The following is a 24,875-nucleotide window of genomic DNA, read 5'->3' as shown; positions in this document are numbered from 1 at the left end:
TGTAAATCACATTTGTGCCCTCTCAAAGAGATATGGCACCCACTTCTTGCAAGAACCATAGAATGCCTTCCTCCACTCACCCCAAGAATTTGGGGATGAAGTTTTCATTTTTCATTTATTTATTTATTTTTCCTGAGGCAATTGGGATTAAGTGACACAGCTAGGAAGTATTAACTGTCTGAGGCCAGATTTGAACTTGGGTGCTCCTGACTTCAGGTCTGGTGCTCTATCTACTGCATCACCTAGCTGCCCTGAAGTTTTCATTTCTAACAATAAACAGTGTGATTTCTTGACTTGTCCATGAATTAAATATAAATGAGGCAGAATTGTACAGAGTTATCAGCCTCACTTTCTCTTGCAGAGTCATCAAAGTTCCACAGTGGTAGGACAAAGGTCAGAACATCTGGAGATGTCCTGGGATGCAATGGATGACCCTGGCAAGAATCTTATCTCCAATATTTAGTGGCTATGTAATTTTAATCTCTGTAGTCATCTATTTCCTCATTTATAAAAATGCCTCTAATAAGATAGGACAAAGGCAAATGATACCCCAATTTTCAATAGAGGAAAGAGGACAGATTCTAGAAACTATAGGTAACTTGACTCCGATTCCTGTGAAAATTCTACAATAGACCATTAAAGAGATGATTGGCAAACCTTAATAAAAATGTATTTATTAAGCACTTTCTAGTTGTAAGTCACTGTGCTAAGTTATGGGGATACAAGGAGAAGCAAAATAAAAATTCCTTCCAATCCCTATTTCAGAAGTGTACATTTTAATGGAAGAGATAACATGCAAACAAAAATTAACATACAACATAACCAAGGTACAGGATTTCCCTATAATATTTTTTTTACTCCTAGTCCAAGTAATCTCTTCATCTTCAAATTTCTTATAACATTGATCTTCCTCTTACCTTTAAATTACTTGTATTTATTTTGTATATATTTAAATTTAATAATCTGTTTAGCATGTTGTTTCATCTAGTAGAATTTAAGATCTTTGTATGAAATTACTGTCTCATTTTTTGATAAAGTATTTCAAGGAGGACCTATCCCCAATTTGGGGTATGCTCAGCATTCCGAGCAAATATTGGAAGTTTGGGATGGGATTGCTTGTAGACATTCATGATGGAGAAATCCTTATAGTTACTTTAGTACATGTGCAATATTACTTGCTTAATTTCAAAACAACAACTTCTGTGAATTTTAAGTTTGAATTCATTCTCCCCAAAGATAATATATTCTTTCCTCACTCTTATATATGTTAACGTCATTTTCGAAAAGCTTGTTGGTTGTGAATGGTTGATTGGACTCTAAATGGAGACTCCTGAGTGATATTATAAGCTGCCATTCCTCCAAGTTACCTCCAAAACCCTGGGAGAAGGGGGAGTCAATTGACCTCTTGAGAAACAGCTACTTATGCAAAGGGAGTTGGGAGAATGAGTATAGAGTTAGTATCTCAGATTCTTTCTACATCTGTTGCCTAGCACAATGACAGGTACATACTAAACACTAAATACATGTTGAACCAAACTGAATTTGTGCCTCACCAAACACTCCAATCACATTCTCTCATGCATCATTTATATGCTTCACTTTTGCCTCCTCTTAGACTACAAGATACATGAAAGCAAGGGCAGTATTTCAATCATCTTTTGTATCTTTCCAGTGCCTATTTCTGTTCAAGCTGGTGCTTAGTAGGAGAAAGGATTGGGAGAAGGGAGAAGGGAGAAGGGAATAAGCATTTACATAGTACTTACTATGTGTCAGACCGTGCTGAGGGTTTTACAAAGAATAAGTTTGTGGAATTGAAATGAAAGTTCTCTAACTCTTCCCTTCTAGTATCTACCTAGTTTCACTTTTGCCTCTGTGCCTGTGGATCATAGAACTTTGGGCCTTAGTGCTAGAAAAGAGTTTTGAAATAATCTCATCCTGCCTCTTTCACTTAGAGATAAAGAAAATGAATCTCAGAGAGGTGCAGGTACCACCTGAATGGAAAAATTCTGGGTACCGAGAAACAGATTTGCTTATGTTTCTCTACTTTCCCCCTCTACCTGCAGAATTCCCCACCTTTTCATCTATTTCTACCCACATATCCAAGGATTAACTAAAATCCCACTCCCATTGTGAAGCCTTCCCTAACTATCCTAGGCCTTTGGACTATGAAATTTCACTTTCTACAGTGGTCACAGGCTATTAGTATTTTTTAAAAGGATTTACCTTCGTGTGTGTGTGTGTGTGTGTGTAACAAACAGACAGATAGATATAGAAACAGGGGGTGGAGAGAGAAAAGGGGAGAGAGAGAAACAGAGATAGAGACAGAGAGAAAGCAGGATAGAGAGAGAGGCTGAAAAGCAGAGACAGAGACAAAGAGAGAAAAAAATAAAAAAGAAAGAAAGAAAAGAGAGAGGGAAGGGTTGGGAGATACAGAAAAAGAAAGGAAGGGGGGAGAGAGATTTTCACTGATAGAGATATACAAGAGTCAAACAAGGGAGACCGAGATAAGGGGAGAGAGAGGAAAGAAAGAGAGAAGATGGGAGAGCAAAACTGAAAGAGACTGAAAGATATATTGAAAGAGAGAGAGATTGAAAGGCAGGCAGACAATAACTTTAATAATATAGTGTTTGACAAACCCAAAGACACCAGTTTCTGGGATAAGAATGCATTATTTGACAAAAATTGCTGGGAAAATTGGAAATCAGTATGGCAGAAACTAGGCATTGACCCACACTTAACACCGTACACCAAGATAAGGTCAAAATGGGTTCATGATCTAGGCATAAAGAATGAGATGATAAATAAATTGGAAGAGCATAGGATAGTTTACCTGTCAGACCTGTGGAATAGAAAGGAATTTATGACCAAAGAAGAACTAGAGATCACTATTGACCACAAAATAGAAAATTTTGATTATATCAAACTGAAAAGTTTTTGTACAAACAAAACAAATGCAAACAAGATTAGAAGGGAAAAAATAAACTGGGAAAACATTTTTACAATCAAAGGTTCTGATAAAGGCCTCATTTCCAAAATATATAGAGAACTGACCCTAATCTATAAGAAATCAAACCATTCTCCAATTGATAAATGGTCAAAGGATATGAACAGACAATTCTCAGACAAAGAAATTGAAACTATTTATAGACATATGAAAATATGCTCCAAATCATTATTAATCAGAGAAATGCAAATTAAGACAACTCTGAGATACCACTACACACCTGTCAGATTGGCTAGAATGACAGGGAAAGATAATGGGGAATGTTGGAGGAGATGTGGGAAAACAGGGACACTGATACATTGTTGGTGGAATTGTGAATACATCCAACCATTCTGGAGAGCAATTTCGAACTATGCTCAAAAAGTTATCAAGCTGTGCATACCCTTTGATCCAGCAGTGTTTCTACTGGGCTTATACCCCAAAGAGATACTAAAGAAAGGAAAGGGACCTGTATGTGCCAAAATGTTTGTGGCAGCCCTGTTTGTAGTGGCTAGAAGCTGGAAAATGAAAGGATGTCCATCAATTGGAGAATGGTTGAGTAAATTGTGGTATATGAACATTATGGAATATTATTGTTCTGTAAGGAACGACCAGCAGGATGAATACAGAGAGGACTGGCGAGACTTACATGAACTGATGCTGAGTGAAATGAGCAGAACCAGGAGATCATTATATACCTCAACAATGATACTGTTTGAGGATGTATTCTGATGGAAGTGGACCTCTTTGATAAAGAGAGCCTTAATTGATCAAAGACGGACAGAAGCAGCTACACCCAGAGAAAGAACACTGGAAATGAATATAAACTGCTTGCATTTATGTTTTTTCTCCCGGGTTATTTATACCTTCTGAATCCAATTCTCCCTGTGCAACAAGAAAACTGTTTGGTTCTGCACACATATATTGTATCTAGGATATACTGCAACCCATTCAACATGTAAAGGACTCTTGCCATCTCGGGGAAGGGGTGGAGGGAGGGAGGGGAAAAATCGGAACAGAAATGAATGCAAGGGATAATGCTGTAAAAATTACCCTGGCATGCGTTCTATCAATAAAAAATTATTTTAAAAAAATTGTTACTTAAAAAAAAGGCAGGCAGAGAGACAGACAAAGATAGAGAGAAAAAGATAGCAAGGCACAGAAGGTCATGATTTAGGTTAGAGCTAATATGAAAGGGTTTTTTCTTCTTCTCTCCTCCTCTCCCCAATGGCATACTCATTTAGAGCAAATACTCACCCAATAGGCAATGAAAATTAGCTTGTTTTTATGAAGAGATGGGACCCATTATAGAAGTACATATATTAAATAATAAGAGTAAGGGTACCAGAACTGATTTTTCCAGGATGCTGTGAAGCAGGGAAGGAAGCAGAGTAGAAGAAATAAATTCGTTCTTTTGGAGTGTGGCAGCTAAGTTTCTCCAGGCAGGTCAGTTCTTAAGTGCTTCTGTGAGCCAATCAAGGATCTCATTGCTCATGATTATATTCCATTCAAGGCAGCACGATCCTTCTCTTGCCTTCCTATAGGCATCCTGCGCTGAGTTTCCAAAGTTTCCAAGCTTCTAGGTGTAATGCATTTAGAATTCTTCCTTCCAGATGTAAAACTGCATTTCCCATCAACTGATAAAAGCTGAGAAAGGGCAATATGTATAAGGTTTCTAGTTGTTTCCTTCAGGTAAGTTTTCCTTCTCCTTTTCTTGTGGGCAAGAATTACTTCATGGCCTTCATTAGTTAGTGTCTTCCATAAGCTTGGCACAGAGGGAGGGATATAGCAAGTGAGCTATCAATTCTGGTAATTATAATAACTCAGATATATGTGGCACATTAAGGATTTCAAAGTACTTTCTTTACAATAACCCTGTGAGGGAACTATGGGCAAATATTTTCCTCACCAGTTTGTAGATGAGCCTGAGAAGAGATTCAGAACCTAGACCTAGGTGTTCATCATCCATATTGTTCCTGGTAATGGGAATGATAGAACTAAGATGAAGTCAGATTTGTCTAGTTAATTCTTGAAGGTGAGTAATACAATAGATCTATTGTAGGTCACATGCTAGGGTCCAAAGTCCGAAGTAGGAATTGACCCTACATGCCCAGTGTGGTTGCACATACCTACAATCCTTGCTACGAAGGGGAGACTAAGGTTGGTGGATCAAATGAGTTCAAAGGTTCTAAGTTATAATGGGACTAAAGGATATATTAGATGCAGCAAGAATAGGGTGCACCCTTTAGGAGCAGGGGGTGTGAGGGAAAAGGGATGGGAAAACAGGCTGCCTATGGATGGCTTTGTCCCAGATAAAAATGTAGTGGATCAATGATTAACAGTGGGGATGGGGACAATAAAGTGGTGGCTGTATTTCTAGTCTGGGTGAGATAGGGAAGCTCAGTCTCAAAGAAAAAAAAAAAGAATAATCCATTCTAAGGCTCTCTGTTCACTAGGCAACTCTGTTCCGCATCATTACCTTGATGAATGCTGCCTTTATGTCTTTATTCCTAAGGCTGTAAACCATAGGATTGAGGAATGCAGTAAACACATTATAGAAAAGTGAGATCACCTTGATTTTCTCTGGGGAGTGAATAGAATTGGATCTCATATAGATGTATATGACAGGTGCATAGAACATAGTGACCACAGTTAGGTGGGAAGCACAAGTAGAGAAAGCCTTATATCTTCCTTGGGTGGATTTGATTTTGAGGATGGCCATGGTAATGCGAACATAGGAGGCCAGGATGAGGGACAGAGGGATTAACATCGTGAAGATGCTCAGGACTAAGTCTACCAGCTCAATAATGTGTGTGTCCCTGCAGGCCAGGTTCCGAACTGAGAGACCATCACAGAAATAATGGTTGATCACATTATGGCCACAGAAAGGAAGCTTCATGGTAAAAAAAACATGGAATATGGAAAAAAAGAAACCAGAAGCCCAGGCCCCTACCACCAACCACACACACAGGTCCCAATTGAGGATGAGCATGTAACGCAGTGGGAAGCAGATAGCTATGTAACGGTCATAGGCCATGACTGCAAAGAAGATGCCCTCACTGATTCCTATGACACCAAATATATATAACTGCATCCAGCAACGTTCAAAGGAGATGAGCTTAGAACTGGAAAGCATGTGTACCAACATCTGAGGCATTATGGCAGTGACATTGCCTATGTCCAGGAGGGAGAGATTGCTGAGGAAAAAGTACATAGGGGTGTGGAGATGAGAATCCAGGCAGATCAGAATGATGATGAGTCCATTGGCAAGAACTGAGCAGAGGTAGAGAAGGAGAAAGATGATGAAAAAGATTCTATTTAAAGCAGGGTCACTGGAGAAGCCAAGCAGGATAAATTCAGTAACAGAACTGTAGTTTGAAGCAGGAAACATTGAGACGGTAGGATCCTGAAAAAGGAAAAAAAAAGATGATGGAATCTAGAGAGCTCAACATTGGACAAGGACAGAGGAACCCAGGATCTTCTAAGTTCCTCATTTGAAAACTCTATATTGAAATATCTTTCCCTGAAAGTTTAGGTACCATTCTAGCATCATGGAATTTTAGCGTTAAAGGGATCTTTAAAGATGATCTAGTTCAAGGCTTTCTTTCACACATAAGGCCATCAGGGGCCAAAGAAGGAAGATGACTTGCTGAAGATTAAGTATCTATGCAGGAAAAGAGGTAGGACAAGGGTTGAGGTTGCTTGTTTACTTGTTGCATGTGCCCCACTACTTTCAGTTTGGCTATCCCCTGATTTCTATAGGATCTCATAAGAAAAGACCTCAGAAAGTATTTTCTATGACTTCCACAAAACAAGGGTCTTCTCTGGAATATTTCTTTTATTTCTGAGGCAACTGGGGTTAAGTGACTTCCCCAGGGTCACACAGCTAGGAAGTGTTAAGTGTCTGAAACCAGATTTGAACTCAGGTCCTTCTGAGTTCAGGATGCTCTATCCATTGCACCAACTAGTTGCCCTAGAATATTTCTAAAAAAAAAATTAGCCTTGATTTAAAGATTGCTAGTGATAGCCATTTTCCTTTTTATTTATCTCTAAGTGAGAGTAAGCTTTTTTACATATCAAACTGAAATCTATTCTGTAACTTCTACTTACTGCCTTGAGGTCTGTCCACTGAGGACAACCAAATAAGCATTTCCTCACTAGAAATTATTCCTATCTTAATGCAGTCTAAGATTATATTACCTTTTTTGCTTGTCCTATCTTATTTAGATCTCATTAGGTGCTATTTGAATGTTAGGTTAGGAGTTTAGGCTTTTTTATTGATCCCTAAAGGTTCTTGAATAGATAAGCAACATGCTCGGAACTATATCTTTTTTGAACTACGCGGTCAGCATTTGTAGGACAAAGTGCACATGGGAGAGGTTGGAGGCAGGAAGAAGAATGAGAAGACTGTTAATGAGCCCAGGTGAGAGGTGATGAAAACCTGCCCTAGACTATATTTCTCTGTGTGTGTGTAAAGATGACAGCTATTTTAAAGGTAGAATCAGCAAGAACTGGCAACTGACTAGGTGGATAAGGCAGAAAAAGAAAATGCAACAACAGCAACTGACTTTTGATCTGTGTGGTGTCTCAAGTTTTGGAGTGTGCTTTGCATACATTATCCATTTGGAGATAAGGTGGGATCTTGAGTGTATGTGACTGGGAAGAACAAAATAGTGTCAACCACAGAAATGGGAAAGTCCCAAAGAGAAACTCATTGATGGATTGCAGAGGGTGGGAGAGGAGAACTTATGTTTTGGAAATATTGAACCTAAGCAATTGCCAATTCATTCTCTAGATAGATGTGTTCTGCAGAAATCTGGAAATACTAAGAAAGGCAGTCAGGGCTTTAGATGGAGATGTAAGAGTCAAAGTCTTAGTCATGTTTGCTGGGAGTAGATGAAGTCAGTAAGGCAGAGAGTTCCTAGAAAGAAAAGAACAGAGTCTCTGACCTTAAAGAAGGTCCATATTTAAAGAAAAATTAGAGAAGGAAGAATTATCCAGGTCAGAGAAAGCATGGCCAGTGAGGTAGGAGAAGAACTAGGAAATAAAGAGAAAGAATGATGATGAACCTCATGGGAATCTCATCTTGGATCCTCTCTGTGGTACAATCACAATGAGAACCTTATTTAACATCTTAATTCAGCTGTTTGCTACTGAGATGAACTCAGGCTAGCCATTTAAGCTGAGTGTCATTTTCCCCACTGAAGAAAGAGGTGATGACTTCTGAGGATTTAAATCTTTGACCTTCCACTACAAGGATGTGCAAATAAAGAAAGCAGTAGAATAAAGAGGATGAGGAGCAGTATGGGTCAGAGTGTCTAAAGCAAGAGTTCAGGCAAAGATCCTTAACTTTTTTTGTGTTCTGGAAGGCTGGTGAACCTTATGGACACTTCTTAAAATCCTGTTTTCAAAGGAATAAAATAAAATACACAGCTCTACAAAGGAAAGTGAAAGGCTAATGAAAGCAATAATACATTTTCCTAGTCATCTAAGTTCACAGATTCTTTAAATCTGTGGACAGATATCCTTGAGGAAAAAACCCTGGCTCAGAGATTGATGAACATAAGAGAATTGGAATATTGGAAAAGAGAAGAAATATTGAAAGGAAAGGAAAGGGAAGAATAGAAAGGATGATAATACAGAGATGAGAGAAGAAGAGAGAATTGGGACAAATGGGGGAGATAGGAGATGGAGAACTTTCCTCTCTATCTTCACACTTCTTCTGTCTCCTAACCAAACTTTTGTTAGCCTCTCAATCAGTTGCTCATCTCAACCCCTGAGGCTCTCTAAATCTCCTTTTCTATAGTTTTTGAGTCCCTTCTTTTTCTTCTTTCCCCTTGCTCCTTTTCTTCTGTTAGACCAGCCCTTTCGAGAGCCCTCCTCACCTTTCAGGAAACACAAAAACCTCCAGTATATAGGTCAATTTTTTTGAGAGGAGGTTTGAGTGAGGACCAGAAAAATGACCAGCAAGAACAGAGGATTCCAGCCACTCTAATAGGCTACCAGGCAAGCTCTGGGCACCAGAATATTCATGGGTTTATTTTCTCACCTTTCTTCCTCTACAATCCCAGAGTGTCCTTGGTCCTGGCCTCAAGTCACTGCTGCTTCTTTCAGAGAGAGGAACACTTTTTTGCCAGGGTAGAGAATGGGTGCAACTTCTGGCAAAGAGTGGAGCTCTGTCTAAGGAGAGGGTTCCCCAGCCCTGTAGATGACAGGAGAAACTATATCCCCACTGCCCAATCAACTAGGATTTTCATGATGCATAATTTATGATTCATATTAACTTGCTACATGACAGCAAATTCTCCCAAGGGAAACCAGAAAGAGAAGCACCTGGCTCCTCCAGCTCCTCCAAGGAGGATTTGCTCCCTTCTGTCCTACCCAATTCCATCCCCAGATAATATTCCAATAAGAGGTTTCCTGGGAATTCTTGTTATTGGAAGTTTATGCAGATACCATAGAAGGAGGAAAGAGAAAAAGAAAGAGCTTTCTCATTATCCCACATTCATTTGGGATATGAGCTGGGAGAGAGGGAAAGGAAGGGAAGATGAAAATATGGATTTTTGGAATATTTATTTAAATTCTCCCAGCTCCTGATGCCTTCTTCCATTTGAACAGGCCCACTTTGAGAAATCAGTTCACTTATCAAGCCACTGCAACTTCCTGCCTCTGCTATCTTCACCATTAGGATCATAATTGGATTAGCTAGTTAATACTGCATATAGCAAGTATCTTGAATGGTCTCTTATATGAATTTGTATTTTTTTCCTTTCCATATTAGGACTGGAAAAGGTAATCACATACTGCCTAGTCCTTAATAAATGTTTATTGACTATCTGATTGATGATCAGACATCCCTCATTGATATAAGGCTGTTTATCTAGAAGTATCTGTTGATCATCACTTATCATTCATACACCACAGTCTTTACACAAAGGCTATTTCTTTGCCTTCCAAAGCAAGTACATTATTTCATTTAATTAGTTCTTAAGGTAATATTCAAGAAAGCCATTTCACAAAATTAGGGAAATATAGTAATGTGAAGGAAACACATTTGGAATAAGCAATCCCAGCAACTGTGGCCTGAACAAGCCCCTTATCCTCCTTCAGTCTTGCCAGTGTTGAGATGTGAACCTAATCTCCTCTCTTTCTTCCCCCTTCATTTCCTTTTCCTTGCCTTGAGATTAATCTTCAGGATGGGACAGTAATTTATCCCTCACCATTCAAACAAGAATTATATACTATCAATAGGTGATACATATCAGGCATACAGAACTGATTCAATTTTTTTTTCAATTTTAGGAAAATTATCAGTTTAATTGACCATATCAGTAACAAAACCAGCACAAATCATGATTATCTCAACAGATGCTGAAAAAACTTGACAAAATAGAGCACCCATTCCTATTAAAAACATTAGAGAGCATAGGACTAAATGGACCTTTCCTTTAAATAATAAGTCACATCCACGTATAACCATCAGCAAACATTATCTGTAATAGACATATGTAATAGCTATAGCCTTCCCAATAAAATAAGGGGTGAAACAAGGATGCTCATGATCATCATTATTTTTCACTATTGTTAGTGAATTGTTAGAAATGTTAGCTACAGCAATAAGAGAAAAAAAAAGAAATGGAATTAGAACAGGTAATGAGAAAACACTCTTTGCAGATGATATGATGGTATACTTAGAAAATTCTAGAAAATCAATTAAAAAATTACTTGAAATAATTACCCATTTTAGTGAAGTTCTAGGACATAAAACAAACCTACACAAATCATCAGGATTTTTATATGTAACTAACAAATCTCAGCAGCAAGAAATAGAAAGAGAAATTCTTTTTAAAATAACTGTAGACAATAAAAAATGTTTGGGAGTCTATCTGTCAAGACTATATGAACAAAATTACAAAATACTTTTCACACAAATAAAGTCAAATCTAAATAACTAGAAGAATATCAGTTGTTCATTGAGACAATTCAATAAAAAGATAATTCTGCCTAAGCCTATTTATTTGTATGGTGCCATACCAATCAAACTACCAAAATTATTTTATAGAGCTATAAAAAAATCACAGCAAAATTCATCTGAAAGAACATAAGGCCAAGAACATCAAGGGAAATATTGCAGGAAAAATTCAAAATTAGGGCATCTATCAGTACCAGATGTCACATTGTATTATAAAACAGCAACCATCAAAACTATTTGGTACTGATTAAGGAACAGAGTAGTAGCTCAATGAAATAAATTAAGTACATAAGTCAGAGTAAACCAGTATTCGATAAATCCTAAAACCATCAGTTTTGATGACAAGAACTCACTATTTAATAAAATATTCTGTGAAAAGTGGAAAAGTATATGGAAAAATAGATAGAGATCAACATCTTACACTGTATACCAAGATAAGGTCAAAATGGGTATATGATATAGATATAACAATTTATACCAAAAGCAAATTAGGGAGCAATGAATAATTTAGCTGTCAGATCTTTGGAGAAAAGAAGAATTCATGACCAAATGAGATAGAGAACATTATCAAATATAAAGTAGAAAATTTGATTATAGTAATTTAAAATGTTTTTACACAAACAAAATCAATGCAGCCAAGATTAGAACGAAAACTGGGAAACAATATATATACTATACACACACACACACACACACACACACACACATATACATATATATGTGTGTGTGTGTATATATATATATATATATATATATATATATATATATACATATATATATATATATATATGTATATATATATAAAGTACTTTTGATAAAGACCTAATTTTTCACATATGTGGGAAAATTAGGAGAGTAATGTATTGTTATCAGTGTGGTGATCTGATCAAATCATTCTGAAGAGTAATTTCAACTATGCCCAAAAGGCAATTAAACTGTGTTTATGCTTTGATACCTCTATTAAGTCTATTTCCCTAAAATACCGTAAAAAAAGTGAAAGGACCTAAGTGCACAAAACTTTATGGTAACTCTTTTTGTGATGCTAAAAAAAGGAAATTGAGAAGATACTCATCAGTTGGGGAATGGTTGAGCAAGTTGTGGTCAAATGGACAAGGAGATACAAAAACTTGATGAAGAAAATAACCTCTTAAAACAGAAGTGGATATCAGAATCAATTAGAAATGAGAATTCAACAAAATGCTGTTTACAAGAGACATCCTTGAATCAGAAAAGCACATGTGGGATTAAAACAAAGGACTGGAGATGGAGTGGGGGAAAAGGGTGAGAAAGGGTAGTGATCATAATCTCAGACAGAATAAAAGCAAAAATAGGTTTGATTAAAAGAAATAATCAGTAAGATTTCATTTTATTAAAAAGATACTGTATACAATGATGTGATATCCAAAAATTTTATATCATTTTTCTAATAAAGACCTTTCTCACAAGTAGAGGAACTGAGTCAAATTTATAAAAGAAAAGAACCCAATGATTAATTCTGATGGACATGACTTTCATCAACAATGAGATGATTCAGACTACTTCCAATGATCTTTTGATGAAGAGAGCCATTTATACCGAGAGAGAGGACTGTGGGAACTGAGTGTGGTTTACAACATATCATTTTCATTCTTTTTGTTGTTGTTTGCTTGCATTTTGTTTTCTTTCTCTTTTTTTCTGGTTTGATTTGATTTTTCTTGTGCAGCAAGATAATTGTATAAATATATATGCACATATTGGATTTAACATATATTTCTACCATATTTAACATAAATTTTTTGTTTTGATTCTTGCCATTACCCCCCTTAATCCATCTTCCTTTTTATCATCTTTTTTGTACCTTGTTAAGGACCACACATAAGTGTGGAACCATGAAAGCCTGTAAATGTTAATAGGGGATTGCACCAAAAGAAGGATCAGTTTGCCATGATTCTGGGAGTCAGTGATAAATGTCTGGAAGTCATAAACATAGTTACTGATACAGGTGTTGATTGTGAAGAAATGTATGTTTTTCTTTTTTTAAATAACTTTTTATTGACAGTACATATACATGGGTAATTTTTTTTTTACAACATTATCCCTTGCACTCACTTCTGTTCCGACTTTTCCCTTCCTTCCCTCCACCCCCTCCCCTAGATGGCAGGCAGTCTTATACATGTTAAATATGTTATAGTATATCCTAGATACAATATATGTGTGCAGAACCAAACAGTTCTCTTGTTGCACAGGAAGAATTGGATTCAGAAAGTAAAAATAACCCGGGAAGAAAAACAAAAATGCAGATAGTTCACATTCATTTCCCAGTGTTCTTTCTTTGGGTATAGCTGCTTCTGTCCGTCATTTATCAATTGAAACTCAGTTAGGTCTCTTTGTCAAAGAAATCCACTTCCATCAAAATATGTCCTCATACAATATCGTTGTCAAAGTGTATAATGATCTCCTGGTTCTGCTCATTTCACTTAGCATCAGTTCATGTAAGTCTCGCCAGTCCTCTCTGTATTCATCCTGCTGGTCATTTCTTACAGAACAATAATATTCCATAACATTCATATACCACAATTTACCCAGCCATTCTCCAATTGATGGGCATCCATTCATTTTCCAGTTTCTAGCCACTACAAACAGGACTGCTACAAACATTTTGGCACATACAGGTCCCTTTCCCTTCTTTAGTATTTCTTTGGGATATAAGCCCAATAGAAACACTGCTGGATCAAAGGGTATGCACAATTTGATAACTTTTTGGGCATAATTCCAGATTGCTCTCCAGAATGGTTGGATTCGTTCACAACTCCACCAACAATGCATCAGTGTCCCAGTTTTCCCGCATCCCCTCCAACATTCATCATTATTTTTTCCTGTCATCTTAGCCAATCTGACAGGTGTGTAGTGGTATCTCAGAGTTGTCTTAATTTGCATTTCTCTGATCAATAATGATTTGGAACACTCTTTCATATGAGTGGTAATAGTTTCAATTTCATCCTCTGAAAATTGTCTGTTCATATCCTTTGACCATTTATCAATTGGAGAATGGCTTGATTTCTTATAAATTTGAGTCAGTTCTCTATATATTTTGGAAATGAGGCCTTTCTCAGAACCTTTAACTGTAAAGATGTTTTCCCAGTTTGTTGCTTCCCTTCTAATCTTGTTTGCATTAGTTTTATTTGTACAAAGGCTTTTTAATTTGATGTAATCAAAATTTTCTATTTTGTGATCAGTAATGGTGTCTAGTTCATCTTTGGTTACAAATTTATTTCTCCTCCACAAGTCTGAGAGATAAACTATCCTATGTTCCTCTAATTTATTTATAATCTCGTTCTTTATGCCTAGGTCATGGACCCATTTTGATCTTATCTTTGTATATGGTGTTAAGTGTGGGCCCATGCCTAATTTCTGCCATACTAATTTCCAATTATCCCAGCAGTTTTTATCAAATAATGAATTCTTATCCCAGAAGTTAGGGTCTTTGGGTTTGTCAAACACTAGATTGCTATAGTTGACTATTCTGTCTTGTGAACCTAACCTTTTCCACTGATCCACTAATCTATTTCTTAGCCAATACCAAATGGTTTTGGTGACTGCTGCTTTATAATATAATTTTAGATCAGATACAGCTAGGCCACCTTCATTTGATTTTTTTTTTTCATTAATTCCCTTGAGATTCTCGACTTTTTATTGTTCCATATGAATTTTGTTGTTATTTTTTCTAGATCATTAAAATATTTTCTTGGAAGTCTGATTGGTATAGCACTAAATAAATAGATTAGTTTAGGGAGTATTGTCATCTTTATTATGTTCGCTCGGCCGATCCAAGAGCACTTAATATTTTTCCAATTATTTAAGTCTGACTTTATTTGTGTAGAGACTTTTTTATAATTTTGCTCATATAATTCCTGACTTTCCTTTGGTAGATAGATTCCCAAATATTTTATGGTATCAACAGTTATTCTGAATGGAATTTCTCTTTGTATCTCTTGCTGTTGGGTTTTGTTGGTGATGTATAAAAATGCTGAGGATTTATGGGGATTTATTTTGTAGCCAGCTACTTTGCTAAAATTATGAATTATTTCTAATAGCTTTTTAGTAGAATCTCTGGGGTTCTCTAGGTATACCATCATATCATCTGCAAAGAGTGATAGTTTGGTTTCTTTATTGCCTACTCTAATTCCTTTTATATCTTTCTCGACTCTTATTGCCGAGGCTAGTGTTTCTAATACGATATTAAATAATAATGGTGATAGAGGGCAACCTTGCTTCACTCCAGATCTTACTGGGAAAGGTTCCAGTTTTTCCCCATTGCATATGATGGTTACTGATGGTTTTAAATATATGCTTCTGACTATTTTAAGGAAAAGTCCATTTATTCCTATGCTCTCAAGTGTTTTTATTAGGAATGGATGTTGGATTTTATCAAATGCTTTTTCTGCATCTATTGAGATGATCATATGGTTTTTGTTTGTTTGGTTATTGATATAGTCAATTATGCTAATAGTTTTCCTAATATTGAACCAGCCCTGCATTCCTGGTATAAATCCTACTTGGTCATAGTGTATTATCCTGGGGATGATTTTCTGTAATCTTTTTGCTAATATTTTATTTAAGATTTTAGCATCAATATTCATTAGGGAGATTGGTCTATAATTTTCTTTCTCTGTTTTCAGCCTACCTGGTTTAGGTATCAGTACCATGTCTGTGTCATAAAAGGAGTTTGGTAGGACTCCTTCAATCCCTATTTTTTCAAATAGTTTATTTAGCATTGAAGTTAATTGTTCTTTAAATGTTTGGTAGAATTCACATGTAAATCCATCTGGTCCTGGGGATTTTTTCTTAGGGAGTTGATTGATAATTTGTTCTATTTCTTTTTCTGAGATGGGACTGTTTAGGATATTTACTTCTTCCTCTGTTAGTTTGGGCAAGCTATATTTTTTGAGGTATTTTTCTATTTCATTTAAGTTGTCGAATTTATTGGCATAAAGTTGGGCAAAGTAACTCCTAATTATTGCTCTCATTTCCTCTTTGTTAGTGGTGAGTTCTCCCTTTTCATTTTTAAGACTAACAATTTTATTTTCCTCTTTCCTTTTTTTAATCAGATTTACTAAGGGTTTGTATATTTTGTTGGTTTTTTCATAGAACCAACTCTTAGTTTTATTAATTAATTCAATAGTTTTTTAACTTTCAATTTTATTGATCTCTCCTTTTATTTTTAGAATTTCAAGTTTAGTGTTTGACTGGGGGTTTTTAATTTGTTCTATTTCTAGCATTTTTAGTTGCAAGCCCAATTCATTGACCTTCTCTTTCTCTATTTTATACAAATAGGCCTCTAGAGATATGAAATTTCCCCTTATTACCGCTTTGGCTGCATCCCATACATTTTGGTATGATGTCTCATTATTATCGTTTTCTTGGGTGAAGTTATTAATTATGTCTATGATTTGCTGTTTCACCCAATCATTCTTTAGTATGAGATTATTTAGTTTCCAATTGTTTTTTGGTCTACTTCCCCCTAGCTTTTTGTTGAATGTAATTTTCCTTGCATCGTGGTCTGAAAAGGATGCATTTACTATTTCTGCCTTACTGAATTTGAGTTTGAGGTTTTTATGTCTTAATATATGGTCAATTTTTGTATAGGTTCCATGAACTGCTGAAAAGAAAGTGTATTCCTTTCTGTCTCCATTACATTTTCTCCAGAGATCTATCATATCTAACTTTTCTAGTATTCTATTTACCTCTTTGTCTTCTTTCTTATTTATTTTGTGGTTTGATTTATCTAATTCTGAGAGTGCAAGGTTAAGATCTCCCACTATTATAGTTTTACTGTCTATTTCTTCTTGCATCTCTCTTAATTTCTCTTTTAAGAATTTAGATGCTACCCCACTTTGTGCATATATGTTTAATATAGATAGTGCTTCATTATCCATGCTACCCTTTAGCAAGATATAGTGCCCTTCCTTATCCCTTTTAATCAGATCAATTTTTGCTTTAGATTGATCTGAGACCAGGATGGCTACCCCTGCTTTTTTGACTTCACCTGAAGCATAGTAGATTTTGCTCCAACCTTTTACCTTTAACCTGCATGTATCTCCCCGCTTCAGGTGTGTTTCCTGTAAACAACATATTGTAGGATTCTGGCTTTTAATCCATTCTGCTAACCACTTCCTCTTTATGGGGGAGTTTACCCCGTTCACATTTATGGTTAGAATGACCAATTCTGTATTACTTGCCATCTTGTTAATCCCAGTTTATGCTTTTCTCCCTTCTTTCCCCCTTCCCCCCTTCCCAGTATTAAGCTTGTGAGCACCACTTGCTTCTCACAGCCCTCCCTTTTTAGTATCCCTCCCCCCGCCTTAGAGTTCCTCCCCCTATCTTACCTCTTTCCCTCCCAGTTTTCGTATTCCCTTCTGCTTAGCTTATTCCTTCCCTTTTCACTTTTCCCTTCTCACTTTTCAATGAGGTGGGAGAAGTTTCACCATAGATTGAATATGTCTAAAATTTTTCTCTTAAAGCCAATTCTGAAGGCAGTAAGATACCCACTATATTCATCCCCCTCCATTCTTTCTCTCAGATATAATAGGTTTCCTATGCCTCTTCATGAGATGTACTACCCCCACTTTACCCTTTTTTCTGATACAAAGTCCTTTCCATATCAGTTTCTAGAACAAGGTATACATGTATTCTTTGTATGTCTTTATAGCTGAAATATAGTTCCCAAGATTAATCTTTACCTTTTTAGATTTCTCTTGAGTTCTATATTTGTAGATCAAGTTTTTTGTTAAATTCTGGCTTTTTCATCAAAAATAGGTGAAATTCGCTTACTTTGTTGAATGTCCATCTTCTTCCCTGGAAAAAGATGCTCATTCTAGCTGGGTAAGTTATTTTTGGTTGCATACCAAGTTCCTTAGCCTTTCGGAATATCATATTCTAGGCCCTTCGATCTTTTAGTGTGGATGCTGCCAGATCCTGGGTGATCCTTATTGTGGCTCCTTGATACTTGAATTGGGTTTTTCTAGCCGCTTGCAATATTTTTTCTTTCGTCTGAGGGTTCTGGCATTTGGCCACTATATTCCTTGGTGTTTTGATTTTAGGATCCCTTTCAGTGGGTGATTGATGAATTCTTTCGATGTCTATTTTATCCTCTGTTCCTATGACTTCTGGGCAGTTCTCTTTGATAATTTCCTGGAAAATAGTGTCCAGGCTCTTTTTTTCATCATGCTTTTCTTGGAGTCCATTGATTCTCAGATTGTCTCTCCTGGATCTGTTTTCCAGGTCTGTTGTCTTCCCCAGAAGGTATTTCACATTCTTTTCCATTATTTGATTTTTTTGGATTTGCTTGACTGATTCTTCTTGTCTCCTCGAGTCATTCAATTCCAATTGTTCAATTCTGATTTTCAGTGAAGTATTTTCTTCACTCACTCTTTTAAAATCTTTTTCTAATTGTCCCATTGAGTTCTTTTGTTCTATGGAATTTTTTTCCATTTCGCCAATTTTGTTTTTTAGAGAGCTATTTTTCTGTTTCCAGTTCACTGATCCTATTTTTCAAGGATTTTATTTCTTTATCCACTCTCTCTTTAATTGAGTGGGATGACTTCTCCAGGCTCTTTTGCCAAGCCTCCCTCTCCTTTTCCCATTTTTCTTCTAGCTCTCTTGTGAGAGCCTTTTTAATTTCCTCCATGAGATTCATCTGTGCTGAGGAACAGATGATCTCCTCCTTTGGGGATTCACCTGGATACTGTCTGTTTTTAGTCTCCTCAGGATTTAGAGTCTGCTCTCTATCTGTATAGAAGCTGTCAAGGGTTAAAGTCCTCTTAAGTTTTTTGCTCATTCTGTCTAATAATCAAAGACAAACTAGGAAAGGAAAAAAGAAAAAAATGGAGTCTTTCTTTGGGGGAGGGGCTGGGTGGTGTTACTGAGCTTCCTCTACAGACTGTGGGGGGCAGCAGCGAGGCACTAGCCCTACTGTGCTGCGCCTGCGCTCTGAGAACCCAGAGCGTGCTGAGTCACTGTTGGAGAGGTGGAGTGGCCAGGTCCCGAGAGACTCCAGCTGTTTGGGGTTATATTCTTCACCCCCGGTGTTTTTAGCTTCTCAGCTGGGCTGCTGACTTGCTGCCAGGGCAAAAGTATCCAGTCATGTAGCAAAGCTCTCCCCTCAGAGACGGCTGCGATCACTCCCCACCCCCTCTCCAGTCTGCTCCCGTGCTCTCACTGCCGTTGCCCGCCACCTGCGCCCGATCTAAAACCGTCCCAGCCCTCCAGTAAAAACAGACCTTTCTTGGCGAGTCTCAAGGATGGCTTCTCTTGGTAACTATTTGTGGTTTTTTTTTCAGTCAAGCATTAATTCAGAGGCTTGTAATGAAATGGATAGTGAGAGAAAACGCAGAGCTACACAGCTATGTGCCTCCTCTCTGCCATCTTAACCGGAAGTCCCTTTAAGGTTAAATTAAATGAAATAATGTACTTGCTTTGGAAGATACAGAAATAGCCTTTATATAAGGGCTAGAATTTATGAATGATAAGCAATGACCAACAGATATTTCTAATTAAAGAGTCTTTTATTAATGAGGGATAAGTGATTGATAGACTGTCAATAAAAATTTATTAAGCATCAACAGTATTCCAGGTATTCTTTGATTACCTTTCCAATGTCCTCATATGGAAAAGAAAAAAAAAACACAAGTGCATATAAAAGGGCTATTCAGGACATAGAGTCTTAATTAGCCAGTCTATTAGTGATCCTGAAGGAATATATTTCAGAAACAGGAAAAGATCAATAGTGGCCTGATAGATCAACTGATTTCTCCAACTGGGACTGTTCAATATCTCTCAAGTCAAACCACAGATGGCTCCCTACTTGGACTATGCATAGAGATAACTTTGGTAAAGTTTGAATCTGAAACATTCATGTTCCTACCATTTAGCCTCTGATAATTTCTGTCCATTTCTTCTACTTGTCTCCCCTTCCTAATTCCTCTGTCCCTAATTCCCTGCCTGCCTTCTCTGTCTGCTCCCCAACCAACACTCTTGATCTTTTCTTTAGTCATCTTTCAGTCCAATTTCCTTTTTTCTCCATCTCTTCCCTGGGTACAGGGTTAGAGTGGAAGAAGGCATCAGAGCTGAGAGAATTTGAACAAAGATTCCAATAATTCACATTTATATATTTTTCCTCTTCCTTTCTCTTCCTCCAAGTTCATATCTCAAATGAATATGGAATAATAATATTTTACCTTTCTCTTTCCTTCACCTATGATATCTGTTTCTATAAACTTCTGATAATAAGAATTCCCTAGAAACCTATTCTTGGAATAATGTCTGGGGATGGAGTTGGATAGGACAGGAGGAGGCATATCCTCCCTGGAGGAGCTGGAGGAGCCAGGTGCTTTTCTCTCTGGTTTCTCCTGGGAGAACTTGCTATCATGTAGCAAGTTATTATAAATCACAAATTATGTATCATATATTGTTGATTGGGCAAGGGGCATGGAGTTTCTCCTGTCACCAGTGAACTAGGGAGTTCTCTCCTTAGGCACTGTTTTATTCTTTGCCAAAAGTTGCCCATCATCTCTACCCTGGCAGAAAGTGTTCCTCTCTCTGAAAGAAGCAGCAGAGATCAGCGACACTGAGTGAGATTGTAGAGGAAGAAAACTTGGGAAAATAAACCCATGAATACCTTGGTGTCCAGATATTGCCTGGTAGTCTGTTAGAATGGCCTGGAATCCCCTGGCCTTGGTAATGATATAATGACATAGATCCTTTGTCTGATCCCCACTCAGTCTTCTTAAAGAAACTAGTGACCTGCCCACTAAAGGTCTTCGTGGGTCACCTTCCAGAAAGGTGAGTTAATGGTTCTGTATGGGAGGGATGGTTTGATTAGGAGGAAAGGAGCAAGGAGAAAGGAGAAGAGAAAGAAGAAAATTCAAGGGCTAAAGAACCATAGGAAGGGGGATTTGGAGAGCATCAGGGGTCAAGAAAAGGATCTGATTGAGAGGCTAACAAAAGCTTGGTCATGATGACAGAGAAAATATGAAGACAGAGAGGAAAACTATTTCTTATCTCCCCCATCTTCCACATTATCCTATATGTCCTATTTCTCTCTCTACTCTCCCTTCTGCATTTTCACCCTTTATATTCATACATTTTCTTTCTCTACATTTCTTCTCCTTCCCAGTCATTCCCACTCTGTCTAATCTTATACTCACCAACTCCTAGTCAAAGGGTTTTTTCCTTGGTGTTATCAAGTCCATGGATAGATTTGGGAAAGCTGTGAACTTGGATAAGGGAAAAATATATCATTGTTTTTATTAACCTTTCACTTTTCTTTGTAAACCTGTGTATTTTATTTTATGTCTTGAAAATATGGTTTTGAAAATGAGACTTCATCTGACTTTCATAGTAGTCCAAGACACAAAAAATTAAGAACATTGGCCTAAAACCTTGCTTTAAACCCCCAACCTCTAATCCCCTTCATACTAATTCTTTATTTTTATGTCCTTGTGCTGGAAGATCAGATATTTAAATATTAAGAGATTATTATCTACTTTTCAGACAGAGAAACTGAGCTTCAGAGAGCTTAAGTAGGTGGCTTGAGGTCACCCCAGTAGCAAAAAGCTGAACTAAGATTTTAAATAAGGTTCTCATTTTGATTGTTCCATAGAAACAATCTAAGATAAGATTCCATGTATTTCAACATCATTTTTTCTCTTTGTTTCCTAGCTCTTCTCCTATTTTCTGACCATGCTTCATTGCTTCTCCCCCTCCCCCCCAAGTCTCTCTGTCTCATTCTCTGTTTCTGTCTCTCCTCTCCTCTCCTCTCCTCTTCTCTCCTCTTCTCTTCTCTTCTCTCCTCTTCTCTCCTCTTCTCTCCTCTTCTCTCCTCTTCTCTCTCTCTCTCTTCTCTCTCTCTCTCTCTCTCTCTCTCTCTCTCTCTCTCTCTCTCTCTCTCTCTCTCTCTCTTTCTCCCCACCTCCATCTCTCTCTCTCTCTCTCTCTCTCTCTCTCTCTCTCTCTCTCTCTCTCTCTCTGTCTTTCTGTCTCTCTCTTTCTGACTCTCTCTCCCCAGTAGCAAATAGCTGAACTAAGATTTTAAATAAGGTTCTCGTTTTGATTGTACCATAGAGACAATCTAAGATCCCATGTATTTCGTCATTATTTCTTCTCTTTGTTTCCTAGTTCTTCTCTTACTTTCTGACCATGCTTCATTGCTTTCCTCTCTCTCTCTTCCCCCCTTCTCCTTCTCTCTTTTTCTTTCTACACCCGTCTCTTCCTCTCTTTCTCTCTTTTTCTTTTTTGCTGAGGCAATTGGGTTTAAGTGACTTGTCCAAAGTCACACAGCTTGGATGTGCTAAGTGACTGAGGCCAGATTTGATTGAACTCAGGTCCTCCTGACTTCAGGGATGATGCTTTATCCACTGTGTCATCTAACTGCCCCAGTGAAAGACTTTTTAATATGTATTCTTCAATTAAAAAACTCACAGGGCCCTGGATTTTTCTGTTCTTATCCAATCCTCTAGTCCCTGGGTTCCATCATCTTCTCTTTTTCCTTTCCCCAGGATCCTACTGTCTCAATGTTTCCAGCTTCAAACCACAGTTCTGTTACTGAATTTGTCCTGCTTGGCTTCTCCAATGACCCTGCCTTAAATAAGATCCTTTTCATCATCTTCCTCCTTCTCTACCTCTGCTCAGTCCTTGGCAATGGACTCATCATCATTCTGATCTACCTGGATTCTCGTCTCCACACACCTATGTACTTTTTCCTCAGCATCCTCTCCCTACTAGACATGGGCTATATCACTACTACAGTGCCTCAGATGTTGGTACACCTGCTTTCCAGTTCTAAGCTCATCTCCTTTGCAAGTTGCTGGCTACAAATGTATGTATTTGGTGCTCTTGGTTTCATTGAGTGCATCTTCTTTGTAGTTATGGCCTATGACCGTTATGTAGCCATCTGCTTCCCACTGCGTTACATGCTCATTCTCAACTGGAACCTGTGTGTGCGGTTGGTGGTAGTGACCTGGGTTTCTGGCTTTTTCTTGTCCCTAGTACACACTTATTTTACCATGAACTTTCCCTTCTGTGGTCCTAATATCATCAACCACTACTTCTGTGAGGGTCCCTCAGTCCGGAGCCTGGCCTGTATGGACATACATCTTATTGAGATAGTAGACTTTTTTCTGAGCTTCTTCATAGTGTTAGTCCCTCTGCTACTCATTCTGGCCTCCTATGTCCGCATCACCATGGCCATCCTCAAGATCAAGTCCACCCAAGGAAGGTATAAAGCTTTCTCCACTTGTGTTTCACATCTAATTGTAGTCACTCTGTTTTATGTACCTGCCATTTACATTTATATGAGGCCCAATTCCAACTACGCCATAGAGAGAGACAAACAAATCTCACTTTTCTACAATATGTTCACTGCCCTGCTCAATCCTGTGGTCTACAGCCTTAGGAACAAGGACATAAAGGCAGCATTCATAAAGATAGTAATGCAGAACAGAGTAGTCTAGTGAGTAGAGAGTCTTGGAATAGAATATTCTTTCCTTTTTATTTTCTTTTTGAGACTGAGTTTCTTTATCTTACTCAGATTAGTACAGCCACCCCCTATGGTCCCAATCCCCTGCTAATCAGTACCCTTTGACCCACTCCCTTTTTTATCTAGACCAATTTGCCATCCTTAGGTTGTCTGGTTTCCCCATTCAGCAGAAGGAGAAAGAAATTGTACTTGAGGAAAACAATTAGAAACCTTACCAGTGTAGCTCCATGTCAGGGAAATTCAGTTTTTCCTACCTGGAAAGAGAAACTGGAACAGAAGAACAAATAGAAACCTAGGAACATTGGAACTTCATGGCAGGGTGCACACAGGAAATCAAAGAAAGGGTATTGTTGCTTTCAAATGAATATAATCATGAACAGTTAGACTCTTGCCTGCCTCACAGATGCACCTCAGGATTGACTGTCTGGAGAGAATTGGCATCAGCCTTGTAGGGGATGAATTAAGCCCCTATATATTTCCTCTTTCACTGCTTCATGGCATTATGGAAAAATGGGGTCTGATATCTTTATTTGTAGTTATTTGATTTATGTACTTTTATATTGTGTCCCATTTTACATAAAAACAAGCTAATTTTCATTTCACTTTGCTCTAAATGATTATGAGAAGGTAGGGGGGAACAAAAGAAACCTTTGGACTATGGCCTTAACCTTAATCATGACCTTATATTGAAGTTCTGTATGTCTGTCTCTGTCTTTCTCTGTCTCTCAAGTTTTTTTTGAATAACTCTTTTGATTTCTCTTTCTCTGCTTCTCTTTTTCTCCTGTCTCTCTCCTCACCACAACCATTTTATCTCTGTCTCATGTCTGTCTCTGTTTGAACATCTCTCCCCCTTTTCTCTTCCAGCCTTTGTCAATTGCTTTCTCCCCCTTTTTTCTCAGTCTCTTTCTTTTCCTTTCTGTCTCTCTCCACCCTGCTTTCTCTTTGTTTCTGTCTCTGTCACTCTCTGTATGTCTCTGTCTTCCTATTTTTGTTTTTTGGCTCTGTCTGACAGGCACCCTCCCCTCAAACATGCAGACACCCCCCCACCAAATAAAAGCAATTGCTTTTTTTTCTTTTCCACTTATAGCCTGTGGCCATTGTAGAAGGTGAGAAAATACTCAAATGCCAATGGTCTAAAACACTTAGGGATTGCTTCATGTAGGGAGTGAGGGAGTGCGGATTTAACTAATCTAATAATGGATGAAAAAGAGAAGGAATTCAGGAAGGAGAAGGGGAAAGTAAAGAAACAAGCAAATTTCTGCTTCTTGATTCCTATGTGATTTTGTGTAGCTACTTGCTCCTCTCTGAGATTTATTTTCTTCTTTTCTAAATTAAGGAGGCTGGATGGTATTATTTCAAAAATCCTTTCTAGCTCTAAAGGCAAAAGTTCTCTAATCCATAGGCTA

The 24,875-nt window shown here is 37.6% G+C and overlaps 2 protein-coding genes across 2 annotated transcripts; one reads left to right on the top strand and one right to left on the bottom strand.

Moving 5' to 3' along the window:
* Positions 1-5,435: 5,435 nt before the first annotated feature.
* LOC127555568 (olfactory receptor 2D2-like) lies at positions 5,436-6,374 on the bottom strand. The gene has a single exon (XM_051987960.1). The coding sequence runs from the start codon at positions 6,372-6,374 to the stop codon at positions 5,436-5,438; it is 939 nt and encodes a 312-aa protein (XP_051843920.1).
* Positions 6,375-22,504: 16,130 nt separating this feature from the next.
* Positions 22,505-23,443, top strand: LOC127555567 (olfactory receptor 2A12-like). The gene has a single exon (XM_051987958.1). It carries the CDS (start codon positions 22,505-22,507, stop codon positions 23,441-23,443), a length of 939 nt encoding a protein of 312 aa, XP_051843918.1.
* Positions 23,444-24,875: the final 1,432 nt, after the last annotated feature.

Source organism: Antechinus flavipes, chromosome 3 (assembly GCF_016432865.1).
Source record: "Antechinus flavipes isolate AdamAnt ecotype Samford, QLD, Australia chromosome 3, AdamAnt_v2, whole genome shotgun sequence".
NCBI classification, from domain to species: Eukaryota; Metazoa; Chordata; class Mammalia; order Dasyuromorphia; family Dasyuridae; genus Antechinus; species Antechinus flavipes.
Note: the sequence above shows the minus strand (reverse complement) of the source record. Positions and strands in the feature narration are given on the sequence as shown.

Coding starts and splice junctions, on each gene's coding strand:
- LOC127555568 (XM_051987960.1), bottom strand. CDS start 6,374: ATGTTTCCTGCTTCAAACTACAGTTCTGTTACTGAATTTATCCTGCTT.
- LOC127555567 (XM_051987958.1), top strand. CDS start 22,505: ATGTTTCCAGCTTCAAACCACAGTTCTGTTACTGAATTTGTCCTGCTT.